Raw genomic sequence first — 21,427 nt, 5'->3', positions numbered from 1 at the left:
AGGAACAGGCTGTCCCAGGGGAAGGAGAATGCATCGCCCATGCTCCCCGGCTGGGGAAACCTGCTGGTGAATCTCCGGCACTTGGTGTTCTCCGCCGTCGCAAACAGGTCGACCTGCGGACTACCCCATCGTTGGAATAGGAGATCCACTTGATCTTGCCGAAGCTCCTACTCGTGGCAAGAGCGCAGCTCCCTGCTGAGTGTGTCGGCAACAGTGTTTTTCACTCCTGCCAGATGAAAAAGTACCGGGAACATTCCATGGGCGACGGCCCGGTGCCACAGATCCTGCGCTTCCTTGGATAGGGCTGGAGATCTGGTGCCCCATTGTTTCAGGATGTAGAACATCGTGGTGGTGTTGTCGGTGAAGATCCGTACCACTTTGCCCTTGAGCGACGGAAAGAAAGACCTGAAGGCCCAGAACACGGCCCAGAGCTCCAGGACGTTGATGTGCAGGGACCTCTCCTCCGCGAGCCAAAGGCCTCTTGCGTGGAGATCTCTGGTGTGCGCTCCCCAACCTCCAGGGAGGCGCCCGTCATCACCGTTTCTTGGTGTGTTGGGGTCTGGAAGTCCATGCCCGCCGCGAGATGCGCGCAGGTGCCCCACCATCGGATCGCTTGACGGAAAGTCTCGTTGAGGGAGATATTGTCTTCGAAGCTCCCCGTCACTTTGCTCCAACGGGCGGCGAGGAACTCCTGCAGCAGTCACATCCGCAGCCTGCACAGGCGCACGAGGTAGATGCAAGAGGACATCATGCCGAGCAGGGACTTGAGGGACCTCATCCTGGCCACTTAGATGTTTGACAGCCATTGGACCTTGCCCAGGATGTCCTTTGTGTATGGGGATGTGAAAGTAGGCACCGTCCAAGTCCAGTGACGATAGGAAGTCGCTTTCCTCCAGCTGTCCAAGCACGTGCTGAAGGCTAACCATACAGAACCTCTGGGCTTTGATGTATTTGTTGAGGCGTCGAAGGTCCAGGATGGTCGCCAGCCGCTGGTCTTCTTTCGGACGAGGAAGTACTGCAAGTATAATCCGGAGCCTCTTTGGGACGAGTTCTATCGCACCCTTTCTCAGCATGGCTCATACCTCCAGAAGCAGCTGTGGAACGTGGTTTTCTTTCCTGGCCACAGGAGGTAAATGGGGGCACCTTCTTTGAAACTTCAGAGTTTGCCCCTGGGCCAGGGCATCCAGCACCCAACGGTCGGTGGAGATGGACTCCTATACGCTGACGAAGTTTGCCAGCCGGCCTCCCACCGGGGGGCTTAGGTGGGGGCGCGACGTCACGGCCGGTTCAATCCCATTTCGCTGAGGCCTGGCCACCCTGGGCTCCTTGGCGAAGAGAACAGTAACCACTGGTCTTGCTGCGGCCTCTGTAAGCTTCCTGCAATAAGAAACGGGCAGCTTGGCAGTGATCCGAAAGGACGGCTGTCGATGAAGAGTGCCTAGGGCACTGGCCGTCTCGGTGTCCGCCTTGATGGCCTGTAGCGGCTCGTCCACAGCTTTCCCGAATAGGTTGCTTCTGTCAAAGGGCATGTTCAGTAGTACGGTCTGCACGTCCTGACGGAAACTGGTGGCCTTGAGCCAACCGGGCCAGCGTAGGCAAACTTTTGCCCATCTGGCGAAAGCTGGCGTCGGCGATGTCCGTGGCCACTGTGATGGCGTGGTCTGACACCACCTCGCCTTCCTGCAGGATTTCAAGGGCTTCCGCCCTCTTGTCTGGGAGGAAGTCCAGGAGGGGAGCAATCTTGAACCACATCTCCTTGTCGTAGCGTGCCACGATCGCGATGGCTTTGGCTGCCTTGATGGTCGTCGCTTCCGACACGATGACCCGTCGTCCCATGGTGTGAAGCTTCTTCCCCTCGCCGTCGGGTGGGTAAGTGGAAGTTGATGCCGTCGCCCCTGCTGATTTCTTCTTGGCCACCGTGGAGACAACCAAATCCGGGGACTGCTGTGCTCCGAGGCTCATAGGAGCGGAGTCTGGGACCCGGTACTTCTTCTCGTACCGGTCCCTCTTCGCAGGGGCCCTGGATGAGTTCTTCAGCAGGGACAGTCCTTCGTCCCAGATGTCGTCCAGTAACTGGACTGAGTGGACGGTCTTCCTCTTGGCCTCCCGTTGTTGGTAGAGGAAACCTTCCTTCTTCTGCTCTTCAGGGCATAGCTGGAAAAGCTCAGATGCCCTGGAGATCATGGCGATCATGGCGTGAAAGGAGCCAATTTTGTCGGGCGAGGGGTGGCCCAGGCAGGGGGTGATGGGAGATCCGTCCCGTCGTCACCACCGTCGTCGTCCATCCCCATAGTCGCCATTCCCGTTTCAGCCCTCGGTGGAGGGGATGGAGGTGAAGGACGGAAGGGAGGGGGAGGATGGATTTGCCTCCGCTTATTCGGTGGGTTCCCCTATGGTCCAGCCGCCACTGGATCGTCCGCTGGGGGTGAGGGCAACCTTGTCCTCATCTCCGTACACAGGGTCTGGAAAGCCATCAAGATTGCTCCTGAATTGTCCTGTGGCGTAGGCAACGGTTGTGATGGGAGCGACGGCTGGGGCGCGGGGTCCTCTGCTTCCTCCACGGCCCGCAGCTTCTCGTTCGGCTCCACCGTTGCTCTCCATGTCCGCCTTGTTGGGATCCCTCCCGTAGGCATCAAACATCTTGTCCAGGATAGCTTTGATGCCAGCCAGCTCATCCTCGGAGGTGGTATCTGTGTCCGTTATGGCTACCGTGCCCTTCCCCCTCTTTCTCGTCCCGGGGTTCACGGGGGTCTTCTCGATAGGCTGCAAATATGATTCCCTCCGGGGTGGCAGGGAAACTCTAGACACTGGGGTAGCCTCCACATGCTTTGCCAGGGCCGCCACGACTCCTTCAATCGAGGCCTTCTCCGGCTGAATCAGGGACTTCGCGACCTTGGGCGCGTCTGAGGCCTTCACATTAGGAGGAGGTCACTGCCTCGTCCCCCCTTGGCTTTCTCCATCTGGATCGACCAGGGCTTCTCCCGAAGCTTACCTGGGTTCTCCGACTTCCTTTTCCCTGAGCCAGAGTGTTGGCTCGTGGATGATGGCGTCGGTGACATCGCGCCCTGCCTGGCAGCCGAGTAGCCCAAACCAACGGCGCTCCCGGTGCCTGCGGACTCGCGGTGCTTTGCCTTTTGTTGGGCCCCCGTCGCCAGAGCACCCTCAAAGGTGTTAGAAGACTGCTCGGACCTCTTCTTCTCATCTGCTTCTGGGCTCTTTGCCTCCAGCCAGTCAGCGAGTCGTTTACGATGATCCTTCATGGTCCGGACGGACATGTTCTTGCAGAACGCACAGTCCTCCTCCACGTACGACTTGTCGGCGTGTAAGTAGTAGAGGCACGAGAGTGCTTGTCCTCCTTAAAGACGTTCTTGAACAGTTTGGATCCAGTAGGCGTTGAATCTCCCTTGTCCTGGGCCATGTCCGAATCAGGGTAGGCCTCAAAGGTCTTCCAGAATCCTCCAAGAAGAGTCATTCAATGAAAATCCGGCATTGAGGGGCGTAGAAAATTCCGAAACGTGTCCCCGTTGATCGAAAGAAGAATCGGTGGAGCTTGAGGCTCAAATTACCGAAAAAATAAGAGTAAACTCTTTGAAAAAACGCAATACGCAGTAAAAGCTCGAGAACTACAGCACAAGGACTCCCAACACTTGAATGTGCGGTAAAAATCTGAGATGGCTGGCAGAGGAGGGGCTTAGGTAGAGGGCAGTCATTGGCTGGGGGCCGTGTGACCCAGAGACCAGTGATTGGTTACTAGTAGAAAGACAGTTCAGAAACGAAACTGATTTTTTCTTTACCGAGGAATCCCAGCCTGACGACGGGGAACATTTATGAGCATGTGAATCCATGCCAGACCCCATGTTGGAGAACAAAGGTTATTTCCACACAAAATGGTCTGTGTCAAGGATGCATTCTTGCGGCTACACTTTTGAATTTGTATGTCGCTGGAGCAGCAGAAGCCTTGGATCATATTGGCCCAATTTCACCTAAATTAGGATCGACACTAATTCATTGGTTAGCTTATGCCGATGATTTTCTCTTACTTGATTGCACTATAATTGCTCTTCAACGTCTAATAGTAGTATTTGAAAAATATATTGATGACCTTAAATTAACCATAAATCCATCAAAAACGGTTATGTGTCTGGGAAAGGTTCCAAAGCAAAATGTACGTGGAAATGCAAAGGATAGACTATAACAAAGCCAGAATGTCATGCAGTATTTTGGATACCGATTTTTGATTAATTGCTCTCTAAATATTATTAAGACACATTTAAAAACAAAAGTAGTTGCAGCCTGCCGTCAGCTTCGAAGAGCAGAGCACAAATATGATTGTTTCTCAATGACACCCTAAAGAGAATTTTATCAAGCAAAAATTGTAACAAGATTGCTGTACGGGACAGAATTTTCTCCACCTCAAATAGCAAAGTATTTAAAAGTCATCGAGGGCCTCGTTTGGCATGCAGTGATGTTTTACATACCAAAATGTATACCGATTGAATTAATTAGATAGGAAATGGAATTGCAATCAATGGTAAGCGTTAGGTTAAGGAAAAGACTTTCATTGTGGTGTAAGTGCCTTACATCAAGAAATTATATCTTCTATTCTATATTTGATGGATATAATAATGAGGTATTCATGCTTGAATTTTGAATGAATGTGAAGATGCTCTGTTGAAATTGGGGAGTTCCACCAAAATCTTACTACGCAACCTCAATAAAGCAAAAGAACTTGTGAGAGCGAAATATTGGTCTGAGAATAATGCAGCTATACTAAATACAAAATTATAATCACAAACAATCTCCTTCTATAAATGGTATCTGGAAATTGAACAATATTTAAAGAATGTTAGGGATAATTCTCTTATAAGGCTAATTTCCCAAACCTAGTGAGTCCCCCAGCAGCTTTGCTGGATTTTTGGGGTTTGTTTTTTTCTCCTGATAAGAGTGACTCTTTTCCTCCCACTCTTAAGCATGATTTGAGGTATGTCTTTGACTCTTTGTGTGCTTATGGGCTATGGGGTTTCTTTCTGCTCCATAGGGTATCATCTATTTTTTGTGTGTGTTACACAGCACCCTCAGTGCAGTAACACAGGGGTGTCCTAGTGACCCCCAAACATAGACTCCATACCCTGGGAATGACTACTGTCTCCCAGGGCATGTAAAGTCACCATTGACTTTACTAGTCCTAAATTGTGAACAGAACCAGTACAAACCATCATATTGTGGAAGTACTGGAAGGGGTTAATTAGATTGCCCCTGGGTCTGTTTTCAAGGGTGCACTATCCAGTCCCCCCTTGTCGAGTTTCTGGCTGGTGGCAGTGGTTACCACGCAAAATATTCCACCAGAATATTCTCTATGGGATTTTCCCATTGATTTTAAGCACACCACTTTTTGGTGCAATGTTAAAGATACAGCCAGTTTATTTATTTAATATTAAATCCACGGTTGGGTCTTTTTGCCAGAACTCTTTTCTAAAATGGCGTTTGTGTCCGTCTCTGTAACTCTGACCAAGGTCGAGCCCTTTGTTCCACTTTTTGGCGGACTTCTCCACAGAAGCCCTCCAAATGGTGCCACTCTGTCTGGGTTCCACAGGATGGGTGGGGAGGGGAATTGGCACCCTGGACTGCGTTGCCTTAGCAACTCAATTCGCACTCTGTTCTGATTGGGCCAGTGGTGAGTCGCCCGGCTCACCACTTAGCATGTTTGAGGGACAGCTAGGCTGTTGAATGGGGTTTTTCTGCATAAAAGCAGGGCCTTTGGGACTGGAACTTCGGAAGTCGCCGCAGGACCTAAGAATCCGAAGAGGGAAGAAGCTGAGCCATCTGCAACACCACCACCGGTGAAGCCCTGCTGCAACTACCTCACCACTTTCCCGACGACAAGAGAAGATCTTCTGCTGGACGAGTCTTCTTCCCCATAGCTGGTGGGACCAACGAGTTCACCCCTTTCACCTTCCAATGACGTCTCTTGGTTGAATCGCCGGTGCCAAGCACCCTGGCGGCCGGATAGCCAAACTTCACCACTTTGACCGCGAATAAAAGGAACGCACCTTTTATCGACGAACTCCGCGGCTGGTTTAATCCCTGTGCAGTGCAATGACTCCATGTTTCCTCCTCGACGAGATCCTCTCTTCCCCTGGTCGAAACAACAAACTGCAACCACTGCCAGGAACAACTGCCACCGCCGGAGCTTCCTCGCTCTTAAGGTACGGTGTCCTGCCTGGCCTCCCTTTCTTCGGTTTGCCCAAGGTGACCCTTAAATCCTTGGCTTGCCAACTGGATTGGCCCCAGACCTTCTAACATTACCTTCTTGAATCACACCAACCTCTTTTGAACATTCTGCAAAGACTTTTAGTGCATATAAAACCTTGTGATCCTGGGCACATTTCGCTTTGCTCCCTTTAAAGTGGGCCTGGCCTATGAACTTTGGCTCTACAGTATATACTGCCTTTATTCCCTTGCTGAGAACTCCTAAAAGTGTTGGGACCTGTTTTATTTCTATGCTCTGCCTTTTTCTCTCCCTTTGCGTGAACTATTGGAGTGCCATCAGGTTATGCACTCACATCTGTTTTAACAAATCGTGGTGTTTTAACGCTGACTTGTCGGATAGTTATCAAGGGAGGTGTGTATACTTTACCTGACTGTGTCTTCACTTGATTTAGAGTGCTAGTATATTGCCTAAAGTGTGTTTTAAATAAATAATTATATACTTTTTATACAAAGCTCTGGTCAGTGTTTGTTTGCTCTACTGTGTTTTTAGCCTTATTGTGTATACTCTATATACGGCCCTACGCTTCTTGAGAGAAGTCTGCTCAGCCACAGCTACCAGGTAAATCAGGGTGGTGCAGACTGCTACCAATTGGGTTTACTGCATACTCCTGTAGTCTTAATCTTTTTGCAGCGTTCCCCAAGGGAACTGCACATGATTCTGCCTAACAAAGAAGTATCCGAATAAAAATACCAAGAAATAATATAATGCATTTCACATTAAACGTAATGTCTACTCAAGAAATTTGCAATATACGCAACCACAGAGTGAATGAATGGCAATATTTTGCGAAATAAATGGGATGGAAGTGACCACAAAGATTACTATACTTTGCACATTTTGTGAGTAATACCGCAGCTTTTTGTCATGTAATCAACACGCCAGCCCGCCTTACCCAGTTTTTCGGGAATTTGCAGGCGTGAGTAAGGTAAGCCCTGCTCCCACCTTTGCTACATCTGATTGCACCTCTTCATTGGCGGACTCTTACAGCCCCACTGTCATTCCTTTTTTCACAGGAATTGCCATTTACAGGATCCTACAAATCCTACAGTGTACTCAAGACACTACTTCTAGCTGATTCTCAGCGCACCGAAGTCCCGGTAAGCACTGGCCCTTTGTACTGATACCCATACCTGTGCTAGACACTTACGTGTAGTGCCCACTCCTAATACACCCCCGTCTGTTTATCTCTACAGACCCCACAAGATACTTCCCGTGTTTGGAATATCCTGTCCTGATGAAGGCCATATCATCAGAGCTTAATCTTGCTCACCTTCTGGCCGAAACACAGTCGTGTAGACCGTTATATTGTTCTTTGTTGTTCTTGTTCAACTCTACTTGGTTCAGATGTGCTCTCGTTGATTACCAAATGTTATCACTTCACTAAATCCACTGGCATCCTTCCCAAAGATCTTTCAGTGGATGTGTATGCATTGTTAATACGCGGCAATTAATCAGCATTTGCTTTTATCATAGTGGTTATTGTACCATATTTGTGGAAATACCTTTGTATCTTGTGTAAAACCCAGTCAAGTGTATCTATCAACCTATACTACAGTTTCATTAAATTCCAACTGCAGTACTTCATTTATTCTTTCCAGATTCTTCTGTGTCAAGAGTTAGTGATACCCCGATAGGAGTGGGTCCTTTTCTCGTTTATCAGTCAGGTACCCCATGACCTTGCTCACTTTCTTTCATATATGCTATTACCCGCCTGGGCAGAGCAAGGCATTAACCAGGTGCCCTTTTGTTTAACACATTATTGCACTCCTCCATCAAAAAACTAATTATAGAATAAGGCTGACAAAGGACGGGGCTGTTACAGACATGATACCCACTGAGATAGGTGTTAAACAGGGATGCAATCTGGCCGCTGTTCTGTTTAACCTACACCTAGCAGATCTGGAGTCAGCCTGGTGTGATGCTGTTATTTACCTGGTTAAATTTCGTGGGTTGATATTGAATTGGATTGGCTTTGTGGATTATCTGCTATTCATGGATTGCACCTCCTTTGGTCTTCAGGCCAAACTTTCACTGTTTTATAGTTATGCATTTAAGAACAACCTACAAGTAAATCCAGCCAAATCTTTCATTATCACATTTGCAGATGGCAAGAGGAAAACATCAAAATTCACCTGGTCTCTTAATGAGGTTGTAATACCGCAGACACACTCTATTCGGTATCTGGGCTATCGGCTTTCATCTAACTATTCCGTGGTTATGTGGAAGAAGGTGCTCAATGAACAATTGAAGTCGCTTAACTCTCAGATGAAGATTATATATCATCGCCACAGTAAATTCTCATTGTTGCCCAGTATACAGTTCTAGCTCTTAACAGTGGAACCGATTCTTTTTTATGCCCTTGACATCTGCAATTTTGAGATGGAAGCTTTCTTGGATTTTGTTCTGGGAAGATTGTGGAAACAGGAACTGGGATTAGCCCATTCAATGCCCAACATGCTTGTTTGTCATGAACTTGGTCTTCTCCCCTTGTCTGCCAAATGGCATTGGCGAATGCTTAATAGTTATGTTAAGATGCTTCTGCCATCCAAACAGTCTTTATATGAAGATCTGGCTGTGTTGTTAAAGGAGGGGTGCCCGCCTTCCATCTTGAGATTTAAAAACAAAAGTGAGACAATATTAGAGACAACGATGATTGCTACAGAGGACTTGGTGGTCGGCCTTCCTGCTTGCAAAAGGAAATTTCAGTCCTACTATTGGTGTGTATTACTGGAAAAAATAGGTAATAGTAAACTTACTATGAATACGCGAAATTTAGGAGAAAATGGGGTCACAGTGCACGATATTTAGAGATCTTTCTGTGCAATGAAGTCAGAAAAGCCCATTTACGATTTAAACTTAACCAACGAAAAAGTCGAATATTGGCACCATAAATTGGTGGATATGTCAACTGGAAGATGTCGTATTTGTAGTCATTCTAATGAGCTGGAAACCCTGAAGCATTTGATTATAGATTGCACATTCTTTGAACCAAAGAGGGCTGTGATTTTTGATTCATTCCTGTTTTCTTCATCTAAAGTGTGGAGAGAGAGTTTGTGGGAACGATGCATGTGGGGGAATAGCCAATAATTGTTGCTTAGATTAACGAAGCTCCTATACATCATTGAGAAGTGTCTGTTACAAATAATAAACATCGAAAACGAGGTGATTCGATTGTCTATTAATGATTTATACTATATGCAAATTGTAACCCTATATAAGATGAAACAGTACAAGTCAAAATTGATTTGAAATTTGGAGATTAATCATTTTGTTAAAGTGTTTTTCTGTTTCTTTGGAACTTATTGATTTTATGAATTGGAAATGTAACAATTGGAACTTATTGATTATATCTGTCATATGAATTGGAAATGTAACAATTGGTGTAATTCTGTTTTTACTAAGAGTTTTGTAAAGGTTTTTCTAAGACCATAAACAATAAAAAAAAGTATTTTTCAGATCTCTAACTCAACACTAAGAAATTACTTATGACTGACATTAGTGAAACCCTGAGTTGTAGTAATAAAAACAATCTATTGTGAGAAGGCCAAGTCATTGACCTTTTTCTGGACCAGGTGAGGTATTGGCTTAGGAGTGATAGTGGTTTTGAAGTGTGAGTGTGTGCGAGACAAGTAGGTAGAGAGGGTAGTGCAAGGTGCAAGTGTGTGAAGACTGGTACAGAGTGAAAAGAGTGTCTGAGGGGGTGGCGTAGGAGTGTGGGTGGGGTATAGTAGTCTGGGATGGGGATAGTAGTGTGGCTGGGGGGGGGAGAAGTGTGGGAGGGGGAAGTAGTGTGGGAGCAGTTCTAGTGTGGGAGGAGGAGTATAAGTAGCGTGGGAGGAGAAATGTTAGTAGTGTGGTAGGAGTGGGAAAACAGCAAAGGGTGGAGGCAGGAGAGATGTGAAATATCGGAGGGCCAGAAGGTTGGTGGGGAGGAGTCAAGGGAAAAGAAGTAGGTAGAGTAGAAGGGTAATGTGACAGTGGTCATGGGTGAAACCAGAGGAATCCTACAGAGCAATTGCAAGGCACAGCTCCATTCCCAATTAGAACACTAACCTTTGGTGCAAGTAGGTAAAGTTAGGAAACCCCCGAGGGACTCTGCAAGCCTGGATTTAGGGACACCATAATTAGCCTAAGACAGAACTTAGACATTAGGGGGGTCAACAATCGATAGCACTAACTGAGGTTATGGACATCTGGGGTAAGGGGGATGGTTGTGGCAAGGAGAGAGAGAGCGGGATGGCAGTAGCACCACAAAGATCTCAAAGAACCTTGAAGTATCCTTGGGACTCTGTGTGTGATACTACACAATCAATCTGAGGATAAATGCCAATTATCATAGACTCTAAACCACAAAGGTAACTCCATTGCTTGAAATCTACATCTCCTAACAGCCATTCATAATTTCTTGCAATGGAATAAATGCTGCAATTATAAAGTGAATACATTTTCAAATAAGATCCGTCAAATGCCAAACAAAAAGGAGAATTAATGAAATAAACCTACACTCAAAAGAAAATTAGAGAAATCAGTGAGAACATTATTACATCAATAAGAACGGCTCTACTATATACCTGCTTAGCCGCTGAAGAAGCAAGTGCATTCTGCTTTAAGTAAAGAGGAGCAGCCATATTCCACAGATTTTCTTGCAATGCCTGAAAAGCAAAGTAAATAAGCAGAGTGACCATTTGCAATGATAAAAACCAACACAGGTCACATAGGTCAACAGATCAGTTTACTAAGATTTCCTGTTTTAGGAGAAAACCTTTGTTTTCCTGAAATCCCAGTGCTATTCAATTCTTATAATCAAGATGTGTTAATCTTCTAAATATAAAGAACGGTATACAGTTTACAAAACCCAGAGACATTATTCGCAGTTGTCATTGCATCAGTCCTTCACAGCTATCTCACTTCCTTCTGTCCATTTAAAGTCCCCTGACCTCTATTAGTTCTTTTGGGCTAATGTTTGAATATATCCCATCACCATAGGCGCTTACAGGCGAGGCAAATCCCCTATGAAATAGTGTATGGGGGGGAGAGAGCTGCACTATGAAACTCGGTGCAGAGGTAATATAGCACGAACAGCAGATGCACAACACTAGGAGACACATAGAATGGAACGCCATTTTGTAGTTATGACAAAAAAAGCACAGGATTGCATGACCGCACTGCACCAGCCGAGTTGCCTGGAAAGATTTGACTAGGCCCAACATCCTTAAAGCATAATGAATCCGGAGCGCCAGTTCTCATGCCAGTTCACCCCCCGCCCCCCGATGTCCCTTCACTGTTGCAAACATTTAGTATCTTTTGGAGGAATGCGCCCTGCAAGAGCGTGAGACAACACCAGGCTCCGCACAGTGTCCATTCATCACAACCAAGCTGCCAGCAGGCCTCTAACCTACACCAGCCAGCCCAGAGTCAGAGCCCACACCACTGACCCGACCCCCATATCCCTGCATTCCATGACAAGCGCATGACCCCCCCCACGTCCTAGCACAAATCAAATGGACATAAAAGATCTACACCTGTATGACTGTTTCACCCCTCAGCATAAAATATATACTTTGTAACACAAGGTGCACGTAGGGATAAATTAGAGATCAAAACCAGGGTGGAGACCTTGGGTGCGAGAGGAGAAGTATCATTGAAGCCCAGAATGTGTGGGTCAGAAGGACTATTTCATCATCCCTTCCCCCGGCACCGATACCCAAGCCGCCCAGGTGCAGGTCACAGTGATGTAGTAGTAGGCTTAGTGTGCTAGCTTAGATCTAACACTGTATCTCATGAGCAACCTGACCTTCACCACATGACGGTATGAGCCCAGCTGACCCACATGGAGCCTGACCGACGGCTAAAGAACCAACCAATTGTAGCCTGACATCCGTCCAATGAATTGTGTGGGTTTCAACTCAATACGCGATGTCATTTATGACGATGTGGGCCCTTATAAGACACGGACATGTATTCTGGAGTCAGAACGGAGTCAGAGCATTCTGGAGCAGCAGAGTCCTTTGCTGATATTTTGCATTCTGTACAATTACACATGGTTATCCTTGCAAGCTAGCTCCTGGTTTATTCCCCTAGAGGGTTGTATTCACTCTGGAGTGTGTGTAAACAGGGGCTTGCCTTCAGTATTTGTCAGTAACAAATTCAACATTCCCATCATTTTGGAACTATTGTGCCAACTGAGCACACATTTTACAAAACGTCTGTATGCATACTGTTTTTATTCAAACATAGATGCTCCTAATCTATGCATATTTGGTTGGACAGTCCCTTTATCTGCTTTGGGGGTAATAAAATGTATCAATATAAACAGTCTTGTACTTCAAATGAATCCCCAGATCTGCCCGCACCCCTCATGCATCTCCATCTGCATTGTTCGTACCAATGGCAAGCCCATGAAGTTAAGATGGTAATTTAGTGGCTCCGAACGTCTTACATGATATCCCCATTTTCAATTTACATTTCATACTTTATCCATGTCACAGTGTAAATCTCACTTGGCTAGAATATGACCTGTATAGTTAAACTATGTCTGGCCCCATTATTTCTCAGACTCACCAGATGTGTGCCCTACCATCCCATCCACATCATCTAGTTTCCCACACCCTCTTCCATGGGGGTTCCCTAATCTACGTGAGACAATCTTCTCCAGCACATTCATTGCCAATTTCATCTTGCTATTCATTTTCCTTTATAGGATAATCAGCAGCAAGAATTGCAACCCATAACACTATTATGGGAACATTTATACATTTTTTCTTAGCAGCAATAAACTTTATTGGGATTTTTCCATTTACACAATGAACAATATTCAATACAACAAAATCAACCCTGACAATGTCTAAAAATCCAGACGCAAAAACCCTTGTTAAAACAACAGGCACTTGAAGAAAATTCCACACATTTAAGACTTCAATCCTTAGTCCCAAACAATCAGGCATAGAAACATCAAATACACAATAAAACCAGCTTGAAAATCCTACTGAACTATCCGATTTGAGCTTCAGTTTCAGTGCTAATGCCACATACCCGGATAAATCATGAATGTCTGATCATCGCAATTCATTTTTAAAAAAGCATTGCTTCATTACACGTTTTCAGTTGTTCATACTCAAAAAAGTGAATAGTCAAAGCTTTCAGGCTGCTAAATAACGTGGATGTGCCTCAGGTCTTCAATGTGGCGCAGGCCGCAGGTACATTTAGATGAATCGGTTAACCAGGTCATTCAGTTGTTAAGAGCTCATAAATTCAGATGTGTCTGTAGCACAATCCTACGGCTAACCAAAGATCTAATTAGATGGAGAAATTACTTGCCGTAATGTTCTATCGATCCTTCTCCTGCAAATTACTCATCTGATAGATATCCTCACCCAGCTCTGCTGCTTGGAAAATGTATTCGACAGGGGGGCGGGCATAGTGGACCTCGACTAGGCCGTCGATCCGCCTTGCTCGGTCGTGGGTTTTGGACGGGATGTCCGGTGTCATATATATACCACGTCACTATGCCCCATACATTGGTTCCCCTTCACCGCCCCCTCCCCCGAGGTCAACCAATGCACAGGAAAACAGTGAGAGAAGAGGCTAAACAGCCACTGAGATGGGAAATTCAGCTGAAAAAAACTTCCACAGTAGTTGGAATCAATAAAAACATTTTTCTTTTTAATTATTGTGAGAACATGCAGCTTCAGGATAGAAAACGGTCACTCCAGGACCATCACCAGGTGTCCACTCAATAAGATAGACGGTCACCAGCGGCCAATCCTTTCTGAGCGGGGATGGATGGGAGGGAACATGAGAAATCTGCGGGAAAAGAATCTTTAGAAAGAATATTACACAGTAATTTCACCTTCAATGGATTGCCTTTCTCCAGCAGATTCCTCATCTGATAAATTCCCCAAGGTGTAGGACAATGGAGGCGGGCAGAAAGCTCACAGTAAAAGATTTTGCAGCACTGCCCTGCCAAAACGCGCATCAGACCCACGGGCAACGTCCAGACTGTAGTATCTGGTAAACTTAGAGTGAAGTCCTCATTGCCGCACAGCAGATATCCTTAATTGTGCCCCTCCCTTTGCAAGGCTGTCGATGCGGAGACACCCCTGGTCGAGTGTGCCCCGATGACGTAAGGCAGTTGCCTACTTGCAGACTGATAGAATTCCGCAATGCACAAGATAATCCACTGGGATAGCGTTTGCTTGGTTACAGCCAGGCCTTTTCGGGCCAGAGAGTCGGCCACAAAGAGCTAATCAGATTTATGAAACTTTGACGTCCTTGCAACGTAAAAACCCAAGACCTTCTTGGGATCCAATCGATGGAAGTACTCTTCCTTAGAAGGATGCGGAGGACGGCAAAAGACTGGTATGTCTATGGCTTGATGGCTTGTGAGAGATGAAACTCAGATACCACTTTCGGCAGAAACCCGGTCTTTCTTTAAGCAAGACTTTTTCCCAAAAGAATTGCAAAAACAGGGGTTTGCAACAAAAGGCCTGCAATTCACTGACCCGCCTAGCGGACGTAATCTCAACCAAAAAGGCTGTCAGAGTGAGCAGCCGCAAAGAACAGGCATGCATGGGCTCAAAAAGAATCACTATAAAGAAATTGAACACCAGGTTTAGATCCCAATCTGGGACAACAAAGGGAGTTGGCAGGAACTTGTTCACAAGGCCTTTGAGGAATTGGGCCATAACCAGGATCGTAAAAAACTAAGGCTGCCAAATATCCTTTGACTGTGGTAACCTGAAGGGCTGCTGAGTCCAGTGACAGAAGGAACTCCATCACTGTAGTGGTGGGGCAAGACATAGGGCAAATCTTGTGTTCCCTGCACCACGCTTCAAATCTCCTCCGCCTGCACATATACAGGGATCTCATAGACAGTCTGCGTGCAGCTAGAAACACCTGGAGTACCTTCTCAGAGGTCCCAGTCATCATACCTCATCCTTTAAAGAGCCACATATGTAAGTTGAGGGATTCCGGGTTCGGGTGAAGCACTCAACCTTCCGACTGGGTCAGGAGATACGGGTGACGAGGCAACCAGAGAGGTGGGCAGATGGTCAGATCCAGAAGGTCCGAGTACCCAGAGTACCACGACCTCCTTGCCAAGTTCAGGGCGATCAACCTCCGAACCTCTTCAACTTCGTGAGAACCCATGGGATGACAGTAATCGGAGGGAAGGCTTAATGGAGAGGCAAGGTCCAATCCACCGGAAACGAGGCCCCTAGCGCGCCGTTCACTGTGAATTCCCTCTAGCAAAATTGTCTGCACTTCCTGTTGGATTCTGAGGCAAACAGGTCCACCGGTGGGGTACACCAGCACCCTCTAGGACATCCTGGCACACTTCCCACTCATGTGGGACCATGCTCTGCCTGCTCAGAGCATCCGCCAAAGTTTTCTCTGTCCCCGCCAGATGAACTGCAGCGACCGAGATCCGGTTCTCCAATAGCCAGAACCACAGCTGCATCGCCCCTCTGCAAAGGGGGAGGGAGCGCATGCCACCTTGCTTGTTCAGGTAGTGCATGGCCACGGTATTGTCTGTCAGAATCAGGACATGCTTCCCCTTCAGAGACGGGACAAAAGCCCTTCGGGCCAACCTGACGGCTCGCAACTCCAGCCTGTTGATGTGCCACCTTGCTTCAATTACTGACCAAGGCCGTTAGGACAGTTTTTCTGACGTACTACCAACTTCATCAAAATCATTCAACTGAGGCAGTACAAGACTCCACTCTTAGTATAAAGCTGTACCACTTGAGTACATGGTAGCGTAGACAGAGCAGCCAGGCTTATTTTAGGAGGGAGAGAGGGCTGTAGAATCAGTACCAATGAAATAGTAACAAAAATGGTCCAAAGAAACACTGAAACACTATAATTTAAAAATGAATGATTTATTTAAATACAGTTAGGCCCATATAAAACTAGGGGTAAATAAGTACTAACACATTATACGAAATCACAATTCTAAAAACACAACACTATCTTTGTACACAGGTCCAAGTATAAACACATTCAGTATAGGTCACACATTTTTGGGGGAGTAAAAACCAATGCTTACCTTCACAATTACATTCAGTAATGCAAGGGCAGTAGACCCTACCAGTTGTACACTGACTCTCCGTACAAATCATATAATCAGTCAACAGGACAATATACTTTTTGCGAATAGTGGAAAACCTATTCCATGTACAGTAAAAACCTATAACTACTTTTGTGATAACACAGTTATACTAGGTGAGTAAAACCTAAGGATGTAATATTCAATTACAGGTGCTTTTGAGATCAGTGAAACACAAACTGAGATAAGCAGTAACTCTGGTAACTTATTTTTGGGGTGGCATACAGCTAACCAAAGGTAATTAAAACCCACATACTGTTTTAACCTCACAATGAAGAGGAAAGTAAAACCCAATGTTACACTTTACTGAATGACTCAAAGTTATTCTAGGTAGGCAACAACCTAATACAGACTTATTCTGGATAGGCCAACAGCAAGCCAGGGGAAGCAAGACCCAGTTGGGGGACACTTATTCTAACAGGACTAATCTGGTGATACCAACAGTTGGAGGACACTCATACAATTACCCTGCAGGAATAATCTGGTGAAACCAACACATTACTTTTGGGAAGAGGCCCAACCTAATCACAGGAGGGTAAAATACCTTCACATCTACTTTCTATTTGAATGGCAAAACAGTTTCTAAGGAAGAAAATATATTAACCATACTTTTAAGAATAGTACATCACACATCCAAGGTAAGTAAGAACTACTGTTCACTCTTAGAGTTACAGTTAGCAACCAACTCTTTCCAAGTAAGTCACTTTTAAACACTTATTTTCTTTTCTAGGCAAAAGTCCCAATCCGTTAAAAGTCTCACTTATTCTTGGAGCATGAGTGTTCTCAGTGGCAGAAGGGGGGTCACTAGGATCAAGTGACCAACAGGCAGTGTCAGGATAGGTTCTTAATTACCAAAAGTCAGAGTTCCTTAGGAAAACAGGGGAGTACTTTACTTCTAGGGTTAGTAAAGGGTCCAGGGGCTTCGCATAAGACACCCTAGCAGGACTCTAGCAGTGGGAGTGGGTGCACTGGAAGAAAGGCCTCCCCATCACAGAAAAAAACCCACAGCTACGCAGAAATCCTAACAGGCTTAAGCTAAGTACATACCCAATCCAACACAGTACTTCAGCATTGAAGACCATTTTGCAGCAGGACTACTTCAGGATCTGCAGCCAAAAATCTGGTCAGTGGATACCTTGTCATTGTGACTGAAAACAAGACGTTATAAGGGACTTTGCAGTAGGGATCGATGAAGAATGCTCTAGGCAAGGTTTCCCTCACGGCTGAATGCGGTTCTGCAGATTTGGTGTCTTTTCAAGGAGCACAGAAGAAGAGAGAAAATCGCGGTTGAATTCTCGTCGTTACAGAGGTCCAGCACTCTGTTGAGAGGACTTTTCGGACTCGATTCATGTCTCTGGAGATCCACCAGGATGCCCAGGAACCTTCAGCGAGATTCGGAAGACCGTGCACCGCACAGTGGCTCGAGGTCCCAGGGTATTGCATCAACGTGTGGGATGGCTGAAAATGTAGGTCTTCTTGAGTCTAGTGGGTCACACCAGGCTCTGGGTCAGGGTCGTCATTTTCTGAGTCCCTACGACGATTGGAAGGAAGTGCTACAGCAGGCTCCGGTTACACAGCAGGCTCTCTGGTCGCTGGAAATAGTTTCTGCCGCTTTTCCTTCATCATCCTCTTTGGTTTCGATTCCAGTGGTCGACCTGTCTTCAGCTTCCATGGTTCGCAGTATTTATCAGTAATTACAACACAACTTCTGCATTCTTTCCCCACATTTTACAAGAACGGGCGGTCTGGTTGTCCAATCAGGACAGCCAGCCCCCCCACTGGGATTTGTCCCCATTCAAGCAAGGTGGAAGACAAAGGGCTGTGGCGTTTTGGACTCCTCCCTCGCTTCCTGCCCTCACAGACAGACTGGAGCATGGGCGGGGAGTCCAGGGGACTCCCGCCGAAGATAAAAATCATACAAAGGAATTTCCCACCCTGAGGAAGGAACAAAAAAGGACAAGAAACACAAAAATGGCGAAAAAAGAAGACAGGCCCATTTTGGTAAAATTAGCACCCTTAGGTGCCTTTACTGCAGCTGTGAACACAGCCTGCGATAAAGGTGCACCAAATTAATACAAGGTATCACTGCCACCAGCCATTGAAGGTAAAGAATGTCCCTGTAACAGAACTGTTAAAGTTTTAATGTGAAAGGGGATACATTGCATCTCCCCAGCACTCCACATAAGGTGGGGTGTGCTGGTTTCACAGAATAAATTGTAAAAGGGATCCAAAGATCCTTTCTACCCTTGGGAACTGTAGTTCACTCAAGGTTAGCAAGAGAAAGTTAAAAGGGAAGCCCCTAGGGCAACCCAGCAAAAACAGACTTATTGCCAATAAGTTGTTAAAGAGGATAACTTTAAAAATACACTATGGAGAGTCGAAGAAATGACACCCATGAAAAGAGTAAGATTCTGTGAGTGTGGAAAAAGGTTCCCACTCACAGAGATATTAAGGAAAAATATCCCATTAGTAAAGCAAAAAGTTCTGGGGTTGACCCAGGTCAGGAAGATTTACCAGTTCCGTGAAAATCTGTCATAGCCACTAAGCAAGGGCCCGTATTTCCTCCTTCCAAAGGGTCCAAATGGACCATGTCCTGGCGCCTTTGGCGCCAGGCTCATAAGAAAGTGTGCTCTGCACACTTGGGGTCCAAGGCACGTGCACCCAGGCCGGGTGTGGCCATTAGGAAGCATTGGAAGGCACGTGCAATCATCTATGGGAGTGGTGAGGTAAGGCCACAAGGCGGAGCTAAAGGGGAGTGGCTAGGGCCCGACTATTTAAGCCAACCCCACCCGCATGTTGAGGCTTCGCGTTAATCTGCTGTATGCAGCACAACGCTTAACGCCGTCTGAAGCTCTTACTTGTCTCCAGCTCTGCATCTTCTGATTCTAGCTTCACATCATCCGTGCGCACCCTCCTGATTCCAGATATACATCTTCAACGCGCACCTTACCTGGATCCAGCTATTCCATCCGGAGCGCATCCAATCTTGATCCGGCATCCGCAGCGCGCACCTTACCTGAAGGCAGCCATACCACCGCTTGAAGTACTACGAACTTCACGTCAGCATCTTCAGAGCGCACCTTACCTGTCTCTTCGAATCCATCTTCTGCTGGGTGCCTCTTCCTCACCTGTCTGAGTCTTCATTCACGCAGAAGTCGTCTTCTCGTGAGGCATCCTCGCGGTTCTTCCATCTCGAAGCCGCGAACAGCTTCGCGTATAGCCGCTCTCCATCTTCCGACGCCAGGCCGTCCCTGCAAGAAATAAAGACAGCACAAGATTAGAAACCGCATGAACATTTAACGCTTGGCCGTGCAACACCTAAGCCTTGCGTTTCATTTAGAAACCCTACTTACCTTCTAGTGGGGTCCGCTTCATTCCTTTCTGACACCGCATGGTCACACTGTCAGCAATGCGACTCGGCGGAGCCATCTTCAACACCTATTGGGGAAAAGAAAGACATTATTAAGATTACGGACAATAATCATTGGGAAAGACTTTACAGAAGCATACAGAAAATAATCATTGTTATCAACATTTACCTCCCACGAGGATTGGTCGCAGCCGGTCTGGGCCATTACCCATACGGACCAGCGAAGCAACTGGGTCTGTCTACAGCGCTCCTGTTGAAGAGAAGCAGGACAGGGAGCTCATCTTTGCAAAATAACAGGTGAGAGCCTATGGGAAAATGCTTGCGCATCTCATTCTGGCACGAGGGGTTTGAGGGGGAATCGCAATTCAGTCACAGCATTCTGACTGCCTCTTACCCTTCCCCTAAGGGCATTGCCAGTAACCTGACCAGACCAAACCGCCGCAGCTGGGGGTAAAGCAAGATCCAGGGAAGCCAAATCCAGGGAGGGCTCCAACCGTGCCCCAACGTCCCCACAGAGACCAGGTCAGCGTAACAAAATCTTACCCAACAGCCGTTCACCTACAAATCCTCGTAGTGAGTGCCCTAACCCTTCAGAGATGCTTCCGTGACCACTCGGGCCACAAGGGCTCCCCCGGCAGAGTTCCAGAACAGGTTCACCATCTGCACAATGTTATTGGGACTCTCCTGGAGTGGGGCGGGGGGGGAGGGCTTTCCCTACCCAGATGTCTAGTACGGCCCGATGAACTGAAGCCTCTGGGTCGGTGTCACATGGGACTTCTTCAAATTCAGGGAGAAGCCCAGTCTGTGGGGTAGAGAGAGAAGGTGTCCTCTAAGTGGGACAAAACCCGCTCTGCCGACTTCTCCCGGATCAGCCAGTCGTCCAGGTATGGGAATATATGGATACCGGATCTCCTGAGGTGAACCGTGACTACTGCCATAAGCTTGGTGAAGACCTTTGGAGCGGCGGTCAACCCAAAGGAAAGCACCTTGAACTGATAGTGCTTGTCCTGCAATGGGGAATTTCAGGAACTTCCTGTGCTTGCTATCTATCGGCACATGGAAATAATCATCCTGTAGGTCTATTGACACCAACCAGTCCTGCAATCGAGTGCATGGGGAATCTCTCTCAACGTCACCATCTTTAATTTGTCTTTCTTCAGGAACTTGTTCAAGGCCCTGAGGTTCAAAATGGGACAGAGACCTCCTCCCTTCTTGGGTACCAGGAAGTACAGAGAATACCAGCCCAATCATCTCTGCTCAGGCGGTATCTCTTCCACGGTACCCTTCGAGAACAGGGCTCGCAGTTCTTCCTGGAACTCCTGTCCTGGTTGGCTTGGAGGAAGTGTGAGTCTGTCTGGTGTTTTCTTAAGAAGGGCAGACAAAAGCCCCACTGCACGAGCTCCAGGGCCCAGGTGTCGGAGGTAACCTCCCATCATTGAGGCCAATGCTCTGACAGCCGCCCACCAACCGGTAAGTCGTGGGAGGGGAAATTCATAGCATCTTAGAGAGTGGAGCCTCTGCCGCTGCTTTCTGGCCTCTGGGAGACCCTGTGCCCATTCCGGAGCACAAGAAATGCTTCTGCCCCTGCGTGGCCTGCGGGGGCTGCGCCTTCCTGACATAAGGTACATAACACCTGTAGCCCCCCCATAGAGGCGAAGCTGAAGGTAGGCTTGGCCGCTGC

At 47.0% G+C, this 21,427-nt stretch overlaps 1 protein-coding gene across 1 annotated transcript in view; it reads right to left on the bottom strand.

Moving 5' to 3' along the window:
* The window catches only part of INTS4 (integrator complex subunit 4), a 1,642,132-nt gene that overhangs the window by 530,602 nt on the left and 1,090,103 nt on the right, over nucleotides 1-21,427 (bottom strand). The window contains exon 17 of the mRNA XM_069639944.1: nucleotides 10,843-10,923. Coding sequence (XP_069496045.1) covers nucleotides 10,843-10,923 — 81 coding nt within the window. The remainder of the gene's footprint in view (nucleotides 1-10,842; nucleotides 10,924-21,427) is intronic.

The sequence above is a fragment of the Ambystoma mexicanum genome, chromosome 7q, assembly GCF_040938575.1.
Source record: "Ambystoma mexicanum isolate Mex_15411 chromosome 7q, UKY_AmexF1_1, whole genome shotgun sequence".
NCBI lineage: Eukaryota > Metazoa > Chordata > Amphibia > Caudata > Ambystomatidae > Ambystoma > Ambystoma mexicanum.
Note: the sequence above shows the minus strand (reverse complement) of the source record. Positions and strands in the feature narration are given on the sequence as shown.